The sequence below is a fragment of the Oryctolagus cuniculus genome, chromosome 4, assembly GCF_051225735.1.
Source record: "Oryctolagus cuniculus isolate XC-2025 breed Fujian yellow rabbit chromosome 4, ASM5122573v1, whole genome shotgun sequence".
Taxonomy (NCBI): Eukaryota; Metazoa; Chordata; class Mammalia; order Lagomorpha; family Leporidae; genus Oryctolagus; species Oryctolagus cuniculus.
The window spans coordinates 70,112,030-70,131,332 of NC_142870.1; the positions used below are offsets into that span (position 1 = coordinate 70,112,030).

The 19,303-nt window shown below is 45.9% G+C and overlaps 1 protein-coding gene across 1 annotated transcript in view; it reads right to left on the minus strand.

Annotated features, from left to right (window-relative positions):
• Positions 1 to 19,303, minus strand: part of DRD3 (dopamine receptor D3) — a 40,402-nt gene that overhangs the window by 18,227 nt on the left and 2,872 nt on the right. The window contains exon 2 of the mRNA XM_089331683.1: positions 6,276 to 6,388. Coding sequence (XP_089187809.1) covers positions 6,276 to 6,388 — 113 coding nt within the window. The remainder of the gene's footprint in view (positions 1 to 6,275; positions 6,389 to 19,303) is intronic.

Here is a 19,303-nt window from a genome sequence, read left to right on the forward strand (position 1 = left end):
ATTTGGTCCAAGGAGACTGCACCCTTGGAGCGGTGCAGCCGGCATGGTCAGAGGCCCCTCCCTTGTTGCCCCATCCCCACCTCCACCGCAGGGGCTACTCGTTGGCTGAACACCTAGCACACCTGGGCTAAGAGGCTGCCAGACAGTGTGCAAGTGTTTCCCATCTCTGCGCAGATGAGTAACTAGGACGCCCCCTCTAAGAGCGGGCTCTGTGGCTCGTCACTGTACCACAGTACCTTACCGTTTCGGAACTCAATCGCCACCCCAGGGCCCCATCCAGGGAGGGTGGGCAGTGTGTGTGTGGGGTGGGGGGTGGGAAGAGCTGAGGGTGCCTTTTTAGGAAGCGGGCAGTTGGGGGGGGGGGCGGGAAGCAAGGGGCTGGCCTGGGTGGGAGGGCTGGACTGTGACTCCCCGCTTGGGTTTAATGAGCCCCGGAGCTCTGTGAGGGCTGCTTTTCAGCACCTTTTCTTTGGTCGGACAGGGGGCTCAATAAATCTTTAGTGCTGCGAACTCCCCTCGTGGGGTTGTTGAAGGAGAAAGCTTTTCGCAAAGGACTGGAAAGCCCTTTGCAAATATAAAGTGCTTATTTAGATGCAAACTAAAAATCCAAGGTGCTTGTGACTCATCTGGCACCTATTGTGCTTAGGCTCGCCTGTGTGATGGGTGCCATTTGAGAGCCACTTAAAGAACTCCCCGGTGAATGCATTTGCTTGCATTATTCCCGGGCTCCTTGCGGGGGACTCTAATTTTCACTGCTTGGTCGTGTCCCCCTCTCCTGACACATTCTCAGGCCTCTCCCTGAGTTAGTTCTGACCCGGGACCCGGTGGGAGGCGGCTGGCCTGCAGGGGAGGCAAGGACCCCCGGGGGGCCGGGGGGCTTCTGCTCAGAGGACTTCCAGCTCTGCCTTTTAAAATAGAAAAGGCAGCCTTAATCCAAGCATACAGAGCCGTGCCTAAGAATCGAATGACAATAGTATTACTTGCTTTCAAAAACCCTTTTGTCAGTTCCTTTTCTTTCCTATCTCTTGCCACCCTGTTGTTAAAGACTGGGGCTTCATGACCAAAATGTCCTGAATCCATTGGGTCAAGTTTGTCAGACCGGTGACTGGCATTGTGCGAAGACCAAAGGTCTGCCTGAATGACTGCATTTTTCATGAATTGACCGGCTATTTGGCATCACATGAACAGATTTTAATGCTGTGTACTGCAAACTGCTGTGAAGCATAATGGAGACAGCTTTTCCAAGGCCTGTTTTCATTCCTAGAATAGGGAGGGGGCTCCATTTTGAGGTTGGTGAGGCTTGGTCTATAGGGCAATGCAAGCCCAGGAGGGGGCCTCCTTCTCCAATGAGGTTATGGGGCTCAGAAAACCAGGCCCCAACGTGAAGGCCTCAGGAGCAGAAAGTTTGGCTCTGACCTTCTGCTATTCTCCCCTGGGGCAAGTAGTAGAAACTGAGACCCAACTCCTACAGGAATGTCCCTTTTGTAGAGGCAAGAAGGTATCACCAGGACCTTCCTCTCTGTCCCCTTAGCCCAACGTGTCCTTGTTCATCCTCTAGGATTAACTTTTTCCCAGAAGAAATTCACTGAGTAGAGGGAGTGGTATAGCTGGCCCCACCAGGTTCTAATCACCAACTCAAGAAGTCATTGGCTTGGGGCTGGCACTGTGGCATTAACAGGTAAAGCTGCCGCCTGCAATGCTGGCATCCCATATGGGCACCGGTTATGTCCCAGCTGCTCCACTTCTGATCCAGCTCTCTGCTGTGGCCTGGGAAAGCAGTAGAAGATGGCCTAAGTGCTTGGGACCCTGCACCCAAGTGGGAGACCCGGAAGAAGCACCTGGCTCCTGGCTTCAGATTGGCGCAGCTCCGACCATTACGGCCATCTGGGGAGTGAACCAACGGATGGAGGACCTCTCTCTCTCTCTCTCTCTCTGCCTCTCCTTTCTCTGTGTAACTCTGACTTTCAAATAAATAAATATTTTTTTAAAAATAAGAAGAAGCAGGCCTTGGAAAGCAGCCCAGTATTCAAACAAACAAACAAACCAAAAACAAAAACAAAACTCATTGGCTTCTCTGACAGATAAAACCTCGATGGCCAGTATTGTCCAGAGGGGTTTTGTTTAAGAGCAATGCCAGGTCTGGGACAGAACACACCTACCACCTGCAGATAACCCTCCAGACCAACTGAAGCCCACTTGGCCAGCATAAAAATTCCTTGAAATGCACAGTGGCCAATCAATGGGAGGCTATAAGCAGCACTGATTGCCCAGGAACTTGGACATGAGCTGATCACACACTTCTCAGCCCCAACTTCAATCCATAAGAACTTTCACCTCTAACCACTCAGGGAGCCTAGGCATTTAGTGACAACTGCCCAGCAACTTGGCACTTTGCAAATAAATGCTTACATTTTTATATCACTCCAATGTTAGTGATTGTCTTGCTGTCATACATCAGGCAAGTAGACCCAGGTTTGGGGCTTCTATAGCAAGTTCTCTAATGGTTAGGGGAATATGCCACAGTAAAACTAGAATTCCTCTCCAAAGGCAATCATAGTAAACCAGGATCTCTTTTCCCCAAAACCAGGCATAAAGCCTAAAGATATTACTCTTAACTTCCCTCTGTCTTTTTGTGTGACAGCCAACCATAAAGAAATTAAGATCCTCACTCCAGAGAGTCCCGCCTCTGCCTCATATTGGAGAAGAAGGAATGCTGCAAGTGAGGGAACAAGAGCCAGAACACACAGGCCAGGCTGCCTCCCCCTGCCCATCTATGACTATTAGATCATACCCAGTTGGTATGATCACATTTCCACATGGTTCTCCACGTGCCATCAGATCTAAGTGAGAATAGATTATCCTGGATGTTTGAGGTCTTAACAATCAGAAGGAGTCCTGTGTCATGTAAGACTACGATCAGATAAATTTGTTAGGCTTTTCTCTTGTTAATCTACTTTTTGTTACAGAGGTATTGCCATGACCTTTTATGATGGGCAGGGAAGGGAGCACCTCCTTATTCATCCCTGTAGGGTCTAAGGCAAGGTTTGTCTCTTTGGGAACCTGGTGAAACCAAGCCCCTACACAGTGCCCTGGATGGAGATGCTAGATACCATCACATTCCAAGCTGAAATTAACTCAGTGAACTGAGGGTATGGTGCAGCTGACCACACAAGGTCCCTAATCACTGGCCCTTCCAGGTGTGACTTCCAGAACTCATGAGGTCATTGATCTCTTCTTTAGAGAACATCTTGATGTTCTGTCTTGTCTTAAGGGGTTTCTTGTCCAGGAACCCCAAATCCTGAGCAAAGAGTAATTACCACCTGCCTGTAGCCCCCAGACTGACTGGGACATTTTGCCATCATCAAAATTCCCTAGAGGACGTGATATTCCTGACCAACCACAGGAATCCGGACATGAGCTGAACACACACTGCTTGGCCCCTGTGGGGAGCAGCCCGGACTGGACTGAGTTACTGGAATTAAGACTTATTCTATGCATCTGCTCTCCCACAATATGGCGCTGGGAGAGAAGTAAACAGCTTCCGCACAGCTGCCTCCAGTTCAACCAATAAACTGTAGGACTTGCTACTGATTGGAGGAGAGCAGCGTACTCGGCGTGTGGGCAGCCGAGTTGGGATTGGCGGAGGAGGACTATAAAGGAGGAGAGAGACGGCATGCACCGGGAACACCTAAGGGGAACATCTAAGGGGAACACCTGTGCAGCCCCCAGAGAACCGGCCGGCGGTGTGCCGCTCCCCTGCGGAAGTGGGGAATGTGGCCAGGGGGAACTGCCCTTCCACGGAGGTGGAAGGGACAGTAGCCAACCCGGGAAGAACCAGCAGCAAACCCGGGGAGGGCCGAGCAGACGAAAGAACAGCGCAGGGTCCTGTGTCATTCCTCCACGAAGAGGGGGAGCGACATAATGGTGCCGTGACACGGATATGAAGCCTAGGCAGGGCTTAGTGTCATTCCCCCACGAAGACGGGGAGCGACAGGCCCCAACTTCTACCTCTAAGAACCTTTACCCCTAAAGCTTGGAGGAGCCTGGGAGTTAACTGATAGCTGCCCAGCTCCTTGCTCTGTGCTTTGCAATAAACATCGCCTTTGTTCCCCACTTTGATATCACTGATTGACTTTCTAAGCCTTGAGAAAAGTTTCTATAGCAACTCCTCCAACCAACCAGTTCTGGGGGTTGTTCTATACTACTGGGAGTTTTCCTATGTGGGACAGAAGCCAGTTCAAAGTTTATTCTTGTCATTTGTGGGTTCAATGGTGGAAGAGGAGCTGTGTGGTGGCATGAGTGCTGTCAGTGAATGGTGCTCTCGTGCAGATTAGACAAAGGCCTCCTGGCTGGCAAACTGCGGAAGGGCACCCTGGCTTGGCAGATGAAGCAATGGCTGAATTCTGTTCCCACACCCTTGTGTCTCTTTGTAGTAGGAGCATTGGCTACCCTGAGCCAGTTTAACACTCTTTGTTCAAAGCTCTGTGATGGGCACAGCAGGGAGACTCACAGGCGATGAGTCAGGTCTAGTGGGAAGTTTGAGTTGGTGAGGCTACAGTAAAGCAAAGCAACTGCAGTGAAGTATGTAAATGCACTCTTGGAAATGTGTAGTAAGTGTCCAGAAATGACACACAGACGCTGGATGTTAGAGCTAAAATATTATCAAATTCTCATCTCTTGCATTTTTAACAACTTTATTGAAATACAATTTATATGCCACACAATCTATCTATTTAAAGTGTGTATAATTCCATATTTTTGATGCATTTACAGAATTACGCAGTCATAGCCCTTTGCTTCTAAACACACTCTCTAATGGTATTATTTCCAGCTTTGTGGATATGCTGTTTAGTTTTCCAGTCAACCAGCCAGCCAACTAGCAGTATGAGTAGAAAAGCCATCCATTTGGTTGGTTGGTTTACGGCATCACCATAAGAAAGGACTCTTATGCCTATTTAATTTTTGCCCGGAATTTTATGTCAGCACATGAAAGCAAGTTTAAAACTGCTATAGAACACACAGCACTGAACCATGAGAGAAGACACACTGGGGAATTCTGGAAGCTCAGGCTGGAGATGCTACAACCTAGGTACAGAGAAAGCATTTGAGGGTTCCAGAGTGACTGGAGCTCAGATGGACTTTCTGGAAAGGGGGCCACTGTGATAGACCTTGAAGCATGAGCAGGATACAGGGCAACAAAGAGGTGAGACTGAGACGAGGCCAGACTTGGAAAATGATGAATCCCCATCCATGGAGATGTATCAATTAACTTTTCAAATCTATAAGAAAATACCCAAGGGAACTAACTTTACAAAGAGAAAAGGTTTATCACAGTGTTAGAGGTTCAAGTCCAAGACTGTGTAACCCAGTGGTTTAGCCTCTAAGGGTGGCAGCTGGCAGTGGTAGAGCACAAGCAAAGCAAGAGGGAAGCCAGGAAGGAGAGAGAGAGAGAGAGAGAGAGAGAGAGAGAGGCTGGCCCCCAACTTGGGCTTTTATTACTAACCTCTTGAGAGAATTGGGGCCCACCCCCAATGACCCAAGAACTTCCCATGAATCCCATCCCCTAAAAGTCACTATTGGATTAAGTACCATTAATTCATGACTTGAAAGCTTAAACATCTGCATGAATTCAGAAGCCAAGTCATATTCAAAGTATTGCAGGAGGTAATTTTAACTTTCATTCTCTAGGCCAAGGAGACACTGAAAGTTTTGAGTAGAACATCAGACATTAAAGTTTTCCTTCTGGGAGAATAATTCTGATAGTGTTTCTTAAACTCTAGGAGGGAAAAACAGAGATTACAGGCATGTTTTTCTAAAATTGCCTTTCTCTCTCCTTTCATCATCCTCTAAATATACCCGTATCTGCCTCTCTTCTTCCATTTCTCTCTCTCCTCATCTCTCCTTCCCTATCTTCATCAAGGACAAGCAAGCAAAACAATAGGCAACTTTCTCGGCAACCCACATCAGCTCCCCTCTTGTCCTCCCCTCCCCCTGTCCCATTTCCTTCCAATTAGAGATCTCAAAGACCCCAAAGGAGGGTGGAAAAGCAGAGCTAGGATCCTCTTCAGAGGCCTACAAGAGCAGGAAGGCTGGAAAGCTCATGGGATAACTATTCTCCACTTGCATGGGTTCTTCTTGCCTGCAAACTACAATTGGAAAGAAAACTTCCCGGTGGCAAGTTCTACTTGGGAGTAACCCCAGGGCCCTCAAATGCAACACCTCTGCCCCCCCCCACATACCCACACCCCCATCTAGAAGGGGAATCCCAGACCTACCTGTCTATGCTGATGGCACAGAGGTTCAAGATGCTGGCTGTACACATCATGACATCCAGGGTGACAAAAACATCGCAGCAAATTCGGCTGAAATTCCAGACTCCGCCTGTCACCTGGGTATCCAAGACAACAGGAGGTTAGTGCTTCTTCCAGCAAAGGAATGACAATTCAACTGTAACCAGCTATGAAATAACACAAGCCAGCAAATTTTGCTACTAAATGTAACACAAATTGCTTCGTTCCTTATCTCAACTTCTTTTGCAGAGCAGGAGGACCTAGTCAGGCTAGATCTAATCTCACCACCTATGGATCTCAACAAAGACTGTGATGAAACAAGGCTTGGTGCCTGACTCCAGGGACCTGCAACTCTTTCATGACATTGCCATACCAGTGCCCTCTTCCTTGCAGCCTCTTTATAAGTCCAAAACATCTGCATCCAGGAGGGTGGTAGTCCTTAAGACCAGAAGTCTGCTACTTTCTCTTCTGTCAATATATTGAATGTTGTCTTTCCTTCACCCCAAAACCCTGTCTTGTGATTCTGATTTGGCACTGGAGAGAGGGACCGACCTTTCAGTAATACAAGTAACTCTGTTGCTCCCCTGTGCTGCTCAGCATGGGTGCTGCCTTTCCCTTCCTGCCCCCTCTGGCTGGTACTGTCATCCGAAGGGCAGACAGACATCCTGCAGGGAGTACCAGGATGTCAGGGTTGGTTGCTAAAGGAAGCACAAATTCACAGAATATTAGAATGTTAGTGCTGGAAGGGATCTTCCAAATCACTAAGTCCACCGTTTCTCAAAGTGATCTGCAGTGAGGTATTCACTAAAGGTGCAGATGTCTGAAATCTCCCTAGACCTAGTGAGCCAGAACCTCTCATGAGTCTTCGTTTTGAAACAAACACCCCCAGACACACCAAGGTTTGAGAATCACTGATGTAGGTAAAACTCAGGGACGCTCCTCACGGCTAAGTGCTTTGCCTGTACATGCACAGCTGGTGGTAAAACAGCTTGGTGGCTGCCTGCCTGATGTGAAATCTTGTGCCAAAACTGCCTCTCTGAAGCCCTCCATTTAGTAGAGAGCTCACCATGTACCCAGGAAATAAGCTAACAGTGTATTTTTCATAAAACCTAACTCCAGAGTGAAAAAAAAAATCTGTCTTGTTTCAGGTTTTAAAGCTTTACAACACCCTGAAACAACATCTATAAGAACCTATGCCAAATAAGCCTGCTAATATTGAAACCATGCTAGATACCATCAGGCCCAATACTAGCCTCCCTCCCTTATCTGAAAGTGCACTTGCCCTGCCTTTTGACAGCACTAGAATTAACTCACCGAGTTGAGGGACTGGTACAGTCAAACCTATAAGGTTCTAATCACTGGATCCATGAGGTCATTTTTTTCTCTGATAGATAACACCTTGATGACTAGTATTATCTTGTGGGGTTTTGTCTAGGGGCCTTCCAGGTCTGGGCAGGGGAATTCCAGGCCCAGAGTAGAAAGTACCGAAGCCTACTTGACCATCATAAAAGTTCCCTGAAGAGTACAGCATTGCTGACAAACCACGAACTCGGACATGAGCTAAACACGTAAACAGACTATCCACTGTGACTCCAACTAACCCATTATCACCGAGGCAGAAGCAGAGCCGTCTCTCTCTCTCTCTCCCCCTCCCTCTCTCTCTGTAACTTTGCCTTTCAAATAAATAAATAAATAAATCTTTAAAGAAAAAAATAACTCTAGAACACCCTCATTCAGCAAGACAGTAGTTCTTGGGACTCAAAATTTGCTACCTCTTCATCTATCAATAGATTAAATTTTCCCTTTCTTTTATCCTCAAATCCTGTCCATGTTATTTTGATTCAGCACAGTTGACAAGGACTGAGATTTTGGTAACATACTGACAGGGGCAGGCAAGTAGGTGCTGAGCAACAAAGAGATAAGGACGGCCAACACACAAGCCACACACATGGCCCAAGTCACATGATCTTCCATGCTGGTTCCACATGGCTGAAGGCTCAGCACAACCACTTCCACTGCCCATCATGCAGCTAAGCCTTCCTTTCCATCAGGTACCAGGTGCCCCGACAACTTCCTGAAGACCATCACAGGCCCTGCAGCCCAGCCCCAAACTCCACCCCCTTTGAGTATCTTATCAGCTCTTGCCTCAAGCATTCTCCCCAGGCCTCTACTTATCCTATAAAAAGAAGGATGTTGGCCTTGCTGTGGACAATTCTCCCTCAAGAGGTTGCCTGCACTCATGTCTGAGTGTGTGCTTTCCCTTTGCCTTTCAATAAATCCTGCTTTTGTGCTCACCTCTGTCTACATCTCCTAGTTGTATTCCTTCTTGTGGGAAGACAAGAACCTGCACTAAGTCTAGCTGGGGTTCTCAATCCCTGCAGCAGTTTGACTGCCCTGGATCCATCTCCATATCTCAAGCACCATGAGGTGAGGAAAAAGGCCGGGTCCATGGCATTAGAAAGGAACACAGATTGTACTACTCCTCTCTCCAAGGGACACTGATTAAAAAGTCAGAGGTCAAGGTGATTTAATTTATATTCTAGCATATTTACATTTATATTCTATTTTATGTTTACAGTCTATGCATAACCTGATTACACCTGGAAGAGGTATCATGGAGATTGTTCCTTTCAGATTGCCCACAAGTGGCCACTCGCAGGTCCAGAGTTTTGCTCCATTCCTGTGGGGCTACCATTCTTGGGGACCCTGCTACTTCAGGACAAACCTGAAGATAGCCCTCTGGAGCAGACCCAATGGCTACTTAAGAAGAAGGAAAAGTGAACGTTAGGTGTAGCAGCCTCTGAAGTAACGTCCCAAGAAAAAATTGATAATGACCAAATGACTACACAGAGATGGTGGCACACTCTTGTTTTTCCCATCCAATTATCTTATTTGACCAGGCATTTTTCCTTTTCATTTCTTTCTTAAAAATTATTTATTTATCTATTTTAAAATTTATTAGAAAGGCCAAGAGAGAGAGACAGAAGTGGAAAGAGATCTTCCACCTGAAATCAGCCCCATATACTGTGCATTGAATGCAGATGCTAGGGCCTAGCCTCCCTCCCTCGGCTTAAGGTGTTCTTGCTCTCTATTTTTTTTTTTAATTACAAATCAACCTCTTTCTAAAGAGTTATGCAGCTATCACCAGACTCATGAGGTCATTTATTCATCTACCAGATAATATCTGAATGTTTGATCTTTTTTAGGGATATTTCTTTTCCAGGAATCACAGCCCCAGCACAGAATGTGACAGCTGCATGCACACAGCCCCCCAGACTGAGGCCCAATTTTCCTTCATAAAGAACACAGAATGCTGACCAATCAAGAAAGGCGCGAGTACTGCAGATTAACCAGGAACTCAGACAAGAGCTGAACACGTACCTTTCAACCTTAACTTCAATCTGTAAGAACTTGTATTCCTAACTGCTCCAGAACAGGAATTAAGTGATGCTATCTGTCTGCTCTGCATTTGGGAATAAATGCCTCCTTTCTTCAAGCACCACGATGCCAGTGACCGGCTTTCTGTGTTTCAGGGGCATTGACCCAGTTTTGGGGATTATATAGCAGCTCCTCCAACCATTCTGGGGGCTTGTTTTATACGAAATCAGCTGGTTAATTCCCCAGATAGCTGCAATAGCTGGGGTTGTGCCAGGTGAAAACCAGGAGTCAGGAACTCAACTTGGGTCTCCAACATGGGCGGCAGGGACCCAAGTGCTTCAGCCATCACTTGCTACCTTCTAAGGTGCACATTAGCAGGGAACTGGAATCAGAACTGAGCCAGGACTTGATTGCAGGCACTCATATGGAACATGGGTGTCCCAAGTGGTATCTTAACCTCTGTGCCAAGGGCCCTCCCCTCATTCCTGTTTTATCCCATTAAGCAAGGCCCTGACGGGCTATCTGCTCCCTTCCCTAATAACAGCTTACCCTTGGATTTATTTCCTTTTCAGCATTCATTTTATCCTTATATGTGTTCATTACTAGACTTTATTTTGGAACCCCTGACCAAAGGCATTTTCTGAAAAACAAGAATTAAAAGTTAAAGCTAATGATACCATGATGACTTTTGTTCATTTGGTTGTGGATTCACTTCCATTCAATTCAACCATTTGCCTCCAGATAAGTAATGACCTAATATGAATTTATAGGAATTCTGAGGGAGCAGACTTTTTAGAAAAGGGAGAGGTAAGGATTCTGATCTGAAGAGTCATAATAACACAATGATTTAAGAAGCTGGGAGAATAAAAGATGATTCTGCTCACCAGATAGGACAGTTGCATGGTGTAAAAGCTTTTTGTAAAAGTTGTATTATGTATATTGAATTTCATTTCAATATTGCATCAACCCCGCAGTTTATGCCTTTGGTGGAGAAAAGACATTCTTTTGTACAATTTTGAGTGCACATTTATGTGTGTGTTGGGTACTAGTGCATGTTGGAGAGGATAGCTAGAACAAGAACAAATGCCAGTGCTTGTTGGGTGTTCACCTGTTCATTCATGCATACATAAAGCAAGTACTTGTGATGTCCTTAATACTTAGCTCAGAAAAAAAGGTACATTATGTGTGTTAAGAGGTCTTGCAAATGTACGGCAGGGCCTTACAAGATAACTGGAGAAGCAGGGAATTATGAAATAAAATAATCAAAGCTCACCATGAGATCCTAATGTTGTTAATACAAACTAACATTTATTGAGAATTTGTTGTACATAGGTCAACAACCCTCAAGACCCATTCCAGGAATCTATAGCTTTGAAACTTCAGATTCTGAAAACTGAATTTATTTTTCACTGCATGCGCTCTCAGGGCTTTTGGCAGAGTAGATAATTTGATAGGCGACTAAATGACTATTACTTAACCAACTTGATAGTAGCAGGGACATTTACTTATTCAGGGCTGCAACCCTGGCTCCTAGAGCAGGGCCTGGGTATGCAAATATATTCTGAGAAAATGAATGGTCTCTGACATAATCTGTACTCATACTAATCGCTAACATTTATTAAATGCTTACTAAGTGCCTGGTGTTCTGCAAAGCACTTTAGACACATGGCCCCTTTTGCTGATTACCATCCTATGAGAGAGAACTCTTATTATCATTCTTGCAGAGAAAAGAACTAAAGCTTAGGGAAGTTAAGCTCCTTGCCAAAGGTCACATGGTGAGGAGAGGCAGACAGGGCATTAGCGGGTAGGCTGCTATGCACCCTGGTGTAGGGAAATGTCATGAGAGGAGGGGCAGTGCTGGGAAAGGGATGGGCGTGGGCAGATTCCAGGGGAAAGAACACCAGGTGCGCATCAGGGCATTTCTGTGTGACAGACTCCATTATCTCCTTTCTAGGGAAGGAGGAACCTCCTGATCGCCTCTATCCTAGGACTGCAAAGAATGGTACAACAGATAGCGATGGTGGCTGCTGCCTTTGGGGCTGGGAGGAAAGTACGTGGATGGCAGATTTCTTGGGTACTTTTCCTGGAGGCCCTAAAGGCCAAAGCCCTCAAGTTGGCCTCTGGCCTCTAGGCTACCACTGGAATGCCCTATCCTCATTCTGGCCACCCTCTTTGGTCACCCTTAGATTCTGCCATCTGCCCATTCTCTCTTTATTTCAGCTAAGTGTCAAGAAGAAAACAACCTGATTAGCTGGTTAAAGTATTTCCCACTAAGGTGCCATCACTTAGCCTTCCCTGGAGTTATCCATTAAAATGAGACTCTAATTGGTAGGCCTTGGAATAGATTTTTCCTGGAGTCCTTCACACCAAGTACATAGTAGTACAGGATCAATAAAGAGCAGCAAAGTGCCAGGAGCAGGCTAAGTAACTCTTACACATTATCTCATAGCAACCCGATGAGGTAAACATGACTTCCAACTTACAGATAATTGGAGACCTGGAGAGGTTATTTGTCTAGAGACACATAACTAGTAAAGGGAACTGAAGTGGCACCTTGGTACACCACCTCTGAGACATACACTGTAATGCCATCCTAATGTCCTATAAAGGAGAAGACTTGGCATTCTCCATGCATCTGCTATCCCTCTACCCATATACCCATTGTTTACTGAGTGCCTATTGTATACCTGATCCTTTGTTTGGGTGAGTGTATTTTTAAAATGTTTATTTATTTATTTTCATCTCCTTGAAAGAGAGAGAGAGAGAAATACTTTCACCATTGCTTCACTCCCCAAATGCCCACAACAAGCAGGGATGGACCAGGCTGAAGTCAAGAGCTGAGAGCCTGGAACTCCATCAGGGCTTTCCATGTGGGTAGCAGGATTCCAACCCCTTGAACCACCATCTACTGCCTCCCAGAATGCTTCAGCAGAAAGCTGGATCGGAAGCAGAGTAGCTAGGACACAAACCTGCATTCCAATATGGGATGGAGGCATCCCAAGCAGTGGCCTAACCCCTAAAACATGCCCATCCTGCATAGTTGTACTGAAATGAATTACCCCTGAAATTTGTTTCCAGAGCCTCATAATATTGTGTGTGTGTATGTGTGTGTGTGTTGTTGGAAGACATACGTGCGTGGGTGTGGGGAACTGAGGGCTCAGGAGATAGGTACTAAGAAGTAAAGATGCAATAAGATAAGTACTAAGTGTTGGGAAATCATGAAAGGTAAGGTGATTTTTGAAATTAAAGTAGGAATAAAACAAAAAAGAAGTTTTATTTGATTGACGTAAAGCTCTTTAGAGACATGATTCTTTCTCCTAAATTCTAATGAAAAGCTCTCTCTAGAATGACATAGCAGCCAGGTGGTGTTACTCTCACTTGCTAATGAATATAACTAACTCCCTTTGGCAATACAGAAGGTGGGAGTAAGCAAGAAAGTCTCCAGGTACCGAAACTGGCTATTGATTTTTAACAGACACAGCCTTGGGCAGCATTTCCCAGATTTACTGATTGTAAGGCAGCATTCTCCAAATCACCCGAGGCTCTTGTTAAACAAAATGATTCTTAGGCCCTGTTCTGAATATTAAGTCCCTCTGGTGATTCTTATTGCCAGGGCGATTTGGAGGGACAGGGTGTATGGTTCAGAAATTGCCCCCAGGGGACTGCACTGTGGCTTAGTGGGTAAAGCCGTGGCCTGCAGTGCAGGCATCCCGTGTGTTCGAGATCTGGCTGCTCTACTTCCAATCCGGCTCCCTGCTATGGCCTGGGAAAACAGAAGATGGCTCAAGTGCTTGGGCCCCTGCACCTTGTGGGAGACCCGGGAGAAGCTTCTGGCTCTTGCCTTCGGATCAGCTTGGCTCAGGCTGTTGCAGTCATTTGGGAAGTGAACAGCAGATGGAAGACCTCTCTCTCTCTCTCTCTCACTCTCTCTCTCTGCCTCTGCCTTTCTGTAACTCTGCCTTTTAAATAAATAAATAAATTTTTAAATAGCCCCAAAGCAGTCTCCTTAATTGTTCCTTTAAAAAAAGATTTATTTATTTGAAAAACAGTGACAGAGAGAGAGAGAAGGAAAGACAGAGAGAGAGGAAGAGGTCTTCCATGTGCAGGTTCACTCCCCAAATGCCTACAACAACTCTGGCTGGGCCAGGCTGAAGTTAAGAGGCAAGAACGCCATCTGGATATCCCATATGAGTGGTAGGCAGGAATCCGAGTATTTGGGTCATCACTGTTAACTCCTAGACACATTAGCAGGAAGTTGGATTGGAAATGAAGGAGCCGGGTCTCTGTACCCAGGTACTCTAATACGGGATGTGGGAGTCCCAAGAGGTGGCTTAGCTTGCTGGGTCACAGCGCCGTCTTCCTTAATTGTTCTTTATATTGTGAATCTCTTTTCCTTCTTGGTTCCCTTTTCAGATTTTTTTTAAAGATTTATTTATTTGAAAGACAGGGTTACAGAGGAGAGGCAAAGGCAGAGGGAGAGAGAGAGAGAGATCGAGATCTTCCATCTGATTGCTCACTTCCCAAATGGTCACAATAGCCAGGGTTGTTGTTCTTCATGGTTGCAGGGACTCAAGGACTAAGGCCATCTTCTGCTACTTTCCCAGGTGTATCAGCAGGGAGCTGGATTGGAAGTGGAACAGCCAGGACTCGAACACTGGTGTCCATATGAGATACCGGCGCTGCAGGCACTGCACCATAGCACAGCCCCCAGAAGAATGTTTTTAAATGAAAAAAAATAAAAAATACAGTGGACCAGGGTGGGTCTTGTGGCACAGCAGCTTAAGCCACTGCTTGGGAAGCCTTCATCCCCTGTTGGAGCGCCAAGAATGGGTCCTGCTTCTACTTCTGATCCAGCTTCCTGCAAAAGTGCCTACTGGCACCCTGGGAGGTAGCAGATGATGACTCAAGTACTTGGGTCCTTGTCACTCACATGGAAGACCTGGATGGAGTTGCTGGCTCTTTGATTCAGCATGCCCCAGCCCTGGCTGTTGTGGGCATCTAGACAGCAGATCAGTAGGTAGAAAAGTGCTCACACTCTCTCATTCTTTGCTTTTCAAATAAATAAAACTTAAAAAGCACAATGGATACAAATTATTTTGAAATGTAGTTACAAAAGTATTTTAAATCTATGTGCTTCTCTAGTTACATATGAAATAACAACATCTAGTGACAAGTCACAAATTTCCATAATTTCAAGGAAATGCGAATAAATGACATATCAAAATATCTAGAACAACCATAATGTAATTTGAAAAATATATACATCTTTGATGTCCACTAGTGATACCGAGGATTTCCTCTGCTGTGGGTAGATGCCTGCATGCCTGATTTAAGGATGGGTTCAATTTTGGCTTAGTGAAAGCAAAGACATATTTTTATTTTCATCCAAGGTGATGGACTCCCGAGATTAAGAGCTACTCTAGGGGCAGGCTCTGTGGTGCCGGCATCCCATATGGGTGCCGGTTCAAGTCCCAGCTGCTCCACTTCCAATCCATCTCTCTGCTATGGCCTGGGAAAGCAGTAGAAGATGGCCCAAGTCCTTGGGCCCCTGCACCTATGTAGGAGACCCAGAAGAAGCTCCTGGCCCCTGGCTTTGGGTCGGCACAGCTCCATCTGTTTCTGCTAACTGGGGAGTGAATCAGTGGATGGAAGACCTCTCTCTCTCTCTCTGCCTCTCTTTTTCTCTCTGTATAATTCTGACTTTCAAGTAAATAAATAAATCTTAAAAAAAAAAGCTACTCTAATGATGCAGTTACACTGTTTTGTGGAGATACCCAAAGGGCCAAAAGTGGAATTCTCTAAGTGGCCTCTGTGCTCTATTTATATTTGCCACACTTATAATCTGCTTTTGGGGGCAGAGGGTGACACGGTATAAAGTCAGGATCTTTTACTCCTCTGAATCCCAATTTACTCACCTGTGAAACGGGCTTTTATAGGTGAGTGGTTCTCAAAACTGTTGCGATGGCCAGCTGGCTGCACAAGTCATCTGGGCTGGGAGGGGAGCTGGGAGTGGAAGTACCATGGAATTCCAGGGCCACCTGGAGATTCCGGTTTGAAAGCTCTGAGGTAGACTCAACAGCCTGTATTTTTTGTTTGTTTGCTTGTTTTTAAGATTTATTTATTTGAAAGGCACAGTTACAGAGGGAGAGGCAGAGAGAGAGGGAGAGAGGCAGGAAGATCTTCCATCCACTGATAGCCACAATGGGCAAGGTTAGGCTAGGCTGAAGCCAGGAGCCAAGAACTTCTTCCTGTCTCCCACATGGATGCAGGGGCCTAAACACTTCCTTTTTTTTAAAAAAAGATTTATTTATTTATTTGAAAGTCAGAGTTACACACAGAGAGAGAGAAAGAGAGGCAGAGAGAGAGAGAGGTTTTTCAATGGCTGGAGCTGCGCTGATCTGAAGCCAGGAGCCAGGAGCCTGGAGCCTCCTCTCAGTTTCCCACATAGGTGCAGGGGTCCAGGGACTTGGGTCATCTTCTACTGCTTTCCCAGGCCATAGCAGGGAGCTGGATTGGAAGTGGAACAGCCAGGACTCAAACCGGTGACCATATGGGATGCTGGCACTGCAGGTGGCGGCTTTACCCGCTATGCCACAGTGCTGGCCCCCCATGCACTTCCATTGCTTTCTTGGGTGCATTAGCATTGAGAAGGAATGGAAGTGGAGCAGCCAGGATTCAAACCAGCTCTCATGTGTGATGTTGGTGCTGCAAGTGGTAGCCTAACCTGCTGTACCACAGTGCCGGCCCCAACAGTCTGAATTTATAACAAGCAGCTCTACCTATAATGAAGATTGAGCTTAGAGTTGCCCAAAGGTTGTTAGGTCTTACAAATCACGGAGGATTTTAAAATGCATGCTCAGTGGTGAGGCTGCTGTTTGACACCTACAGCCCATTCCAGAGTGTCTGGTTTGAGTTGCAGCTCTGCTCTCAGTACCCTACTTCATGCTAATGTGCACTCTGAGAGGAAGCACTTGATGGCTCAGGTGCTTGGGTCCCTATCATCCACATGGAAAACTTAAATTGAGTTCCTGGCTCCAACACCAGCCCCAGAGTGACAGAGAGCTAGAGCTAGAGCTAGAGCTAGAGCTAGAGTGATAGAGGTAGAGATAGAGAGAGAGAGAGAGAGAGAGAGAGAAAGAGATCTTCCACCCACTGATTCATTCCCTCAGTGGCTGTAATGGCCAGAACTGGACCAGGGTTGGGCCAGGCCAAATCTAAGAACCAGCAGTTTCTTCCAGGTCTCCCACGTGGGTGCCAGGGGCCTAAACACTTGGGCTATCTTCTGCTGCCTTCCCAGGTGCATTAACAGGGAGCTGTATAGGAAGAGGAGCAGCCTGAACAAGCACCCATATGGAGTGCTGGCATAGCAGGCAGCAGCTTAGCCTGCTGTGCCACAATGCCAGATCCTCTTTATTTTTAATAACAGTAGCATTACAAGGCCCACAAGACTCTGCTCCCAAAACCATGGCTCTTCTTCCCTGTCATCACCATTTGATCTTGATCATTTTTTCTGTGATGCATTTCTGTGCCTGAATCTACCTCATTCTATTTTGTCCACATTTCTTAGCCCTTGAATTTTTCCTCTCATGCATACTTGGACCCAAGAATTCTCAGTTAAGTGCAGATGGGGTCTGTCTCAGGAAAGTTGCTGTAAGTTGAAAACATCCTAAATAGAAAATGCATGGAAACCACTTAAGCGACCAAATATCCGAGCTTCACAACACAGCACAATTTCGTGGCTGACTGGTAGCTGTGGCTGCATGCCATTGTCCATTATTGCAGAGTCCCTTACTGCCTATCCCTAGTCTGAGAAAAAAAAAAAAAAGCAAAATTAAAGGTGTGGTTTCTAGTGAATGTGCATTACTTTTGCACCATCATAAAGTCAAAAAATTGGAAGTGGAACCACTGTAAGCCAGGAATAATCTGTATTTCAAACATTCCCCTGGGTGCTTATGCTGCCTCTCTGTCCTGATACAAGTACATTAAGCCTCACAAAAGGTGCTTCACCAAGTGGAACAAAATGGGATGTTTATGCTTGGAGAGGAAGCTCCAAACAGACTTCACCCTGTAAAGCAGGAAATTAAAAACTTGAGAGGGAATCTGAGATAGAACTATTTGGTAGGCACAGAAAAGAGTTTTTGAGAAAATCCTATAAACTGAATTAAAGAGATAACTAAGCCAGGGGCTCTATGAAATGTAACCTTAAGTGAGGTCACAGTCACCTGTGCAGTGTTTTCCTAAGCTTCTCTCCTAGGTCCAAGGACAGACAATATTGGACTGCCCAAGCACATGTTCCCGTTAAAATTGAAAACTCAATTTTAAATCTTTATTATTAAAAAACATTAAAATTTTTTCTTTTCATTTACTTGAAAGGCAGTGTGAGAAAGTGTGTGTGTGTGTGTACATGTATGTGCAAGCAAGAGAGAGAGAGAGAGAGAGAGAGAGAGAGTATCTTCTATCTGCTGTCCAAGTCCCCAAATACTTGCAGCAGTTAGGGCTGAGCCAGGCTAAATTCAAGCTTGGAACTTCATTTGTATCTCCCATGTGAGTGGCAAGGCCCCAAGCACTTGGGCCATTATCTGCTGCCTCTCAAGATGCACGAACAGGAAGCTAGATCAGAAGCAGAGTTGCTGGGACTCAAACTGGTACTGAGATATGGGATGCAGGCCTCCCAAGTAGTGGCTAAACCTGCTGTGTCACAACGCTGGTCCCTTCTGTGTGCCTTGATGAGGAGGATGATACTAAAGAAGACCAGCTGTAGTTGGCAGGTATTTACTAACCCCTTCCTTCCTTTCTTAGTACCCAGATTCCACTAGGAATCCACGAGATCCCCTGGCAATTAAAGTGTTCATAGAAACATACAACGTATGCAAGGTCAATTATTCCATTTGATGATTAGTTCCAAGAAAATCATGTGCTGTAAGTCAGTCCAATCAGAGTATATCTTGATATTTCTACCGGAAATTCTGGGACATTGACTTGCCCTCTTGCTGTGGATGGTGCACAGGGATGGTGAAGAGGAAGGATGGGAGAGTTTGGTTCATGATGACACTGTGAGGCAGCTGAACTAATAGAAATGACATATGCAAACTGAAGCACATGAAGGCATGAATTTGGTGAATCCTTGGGTCCCCAGATGGTTTCCTTCTCATGTGTGACCTACGTTTCAGGAGCCCCCAAGCCTTTGGCAGCCCGTGGCCAACTCTGTTCCCTTTCTTCTTTCCAAGGATGCTCTTAAATATAATCAAGCATTGCTGGAGCAGCTACTCCAGTTTTATCGATGTTCGGACAAGTTGGTGGGAGTAACACTTTGCTCTTCCCTGAGGTACATGGACGTATGTGTTCATCATCCTTTTGAGAGCTCAATATATTCTTGCCTGATTAAGGTCACTCATCTGCCACTAAGGGGAGACAGGAAGACATATCAGACTCAGAGAAGGGCAGGCTGGCATGAGACAGGGAGAACCCATCCTTTGAACTAACTTATCTGATTGTCTATTAAGGATGGTTGTTTTGTGTCATACCCTATCTTTCATGGAGAGAGAGCCTGACTCAGTTAGAGAAAGTCATGTAAAGCTATTTAGTCGCACTGATAAGTGCACTGCTGCAAGTCTGTAAGGCCAAAAAGAGACCCC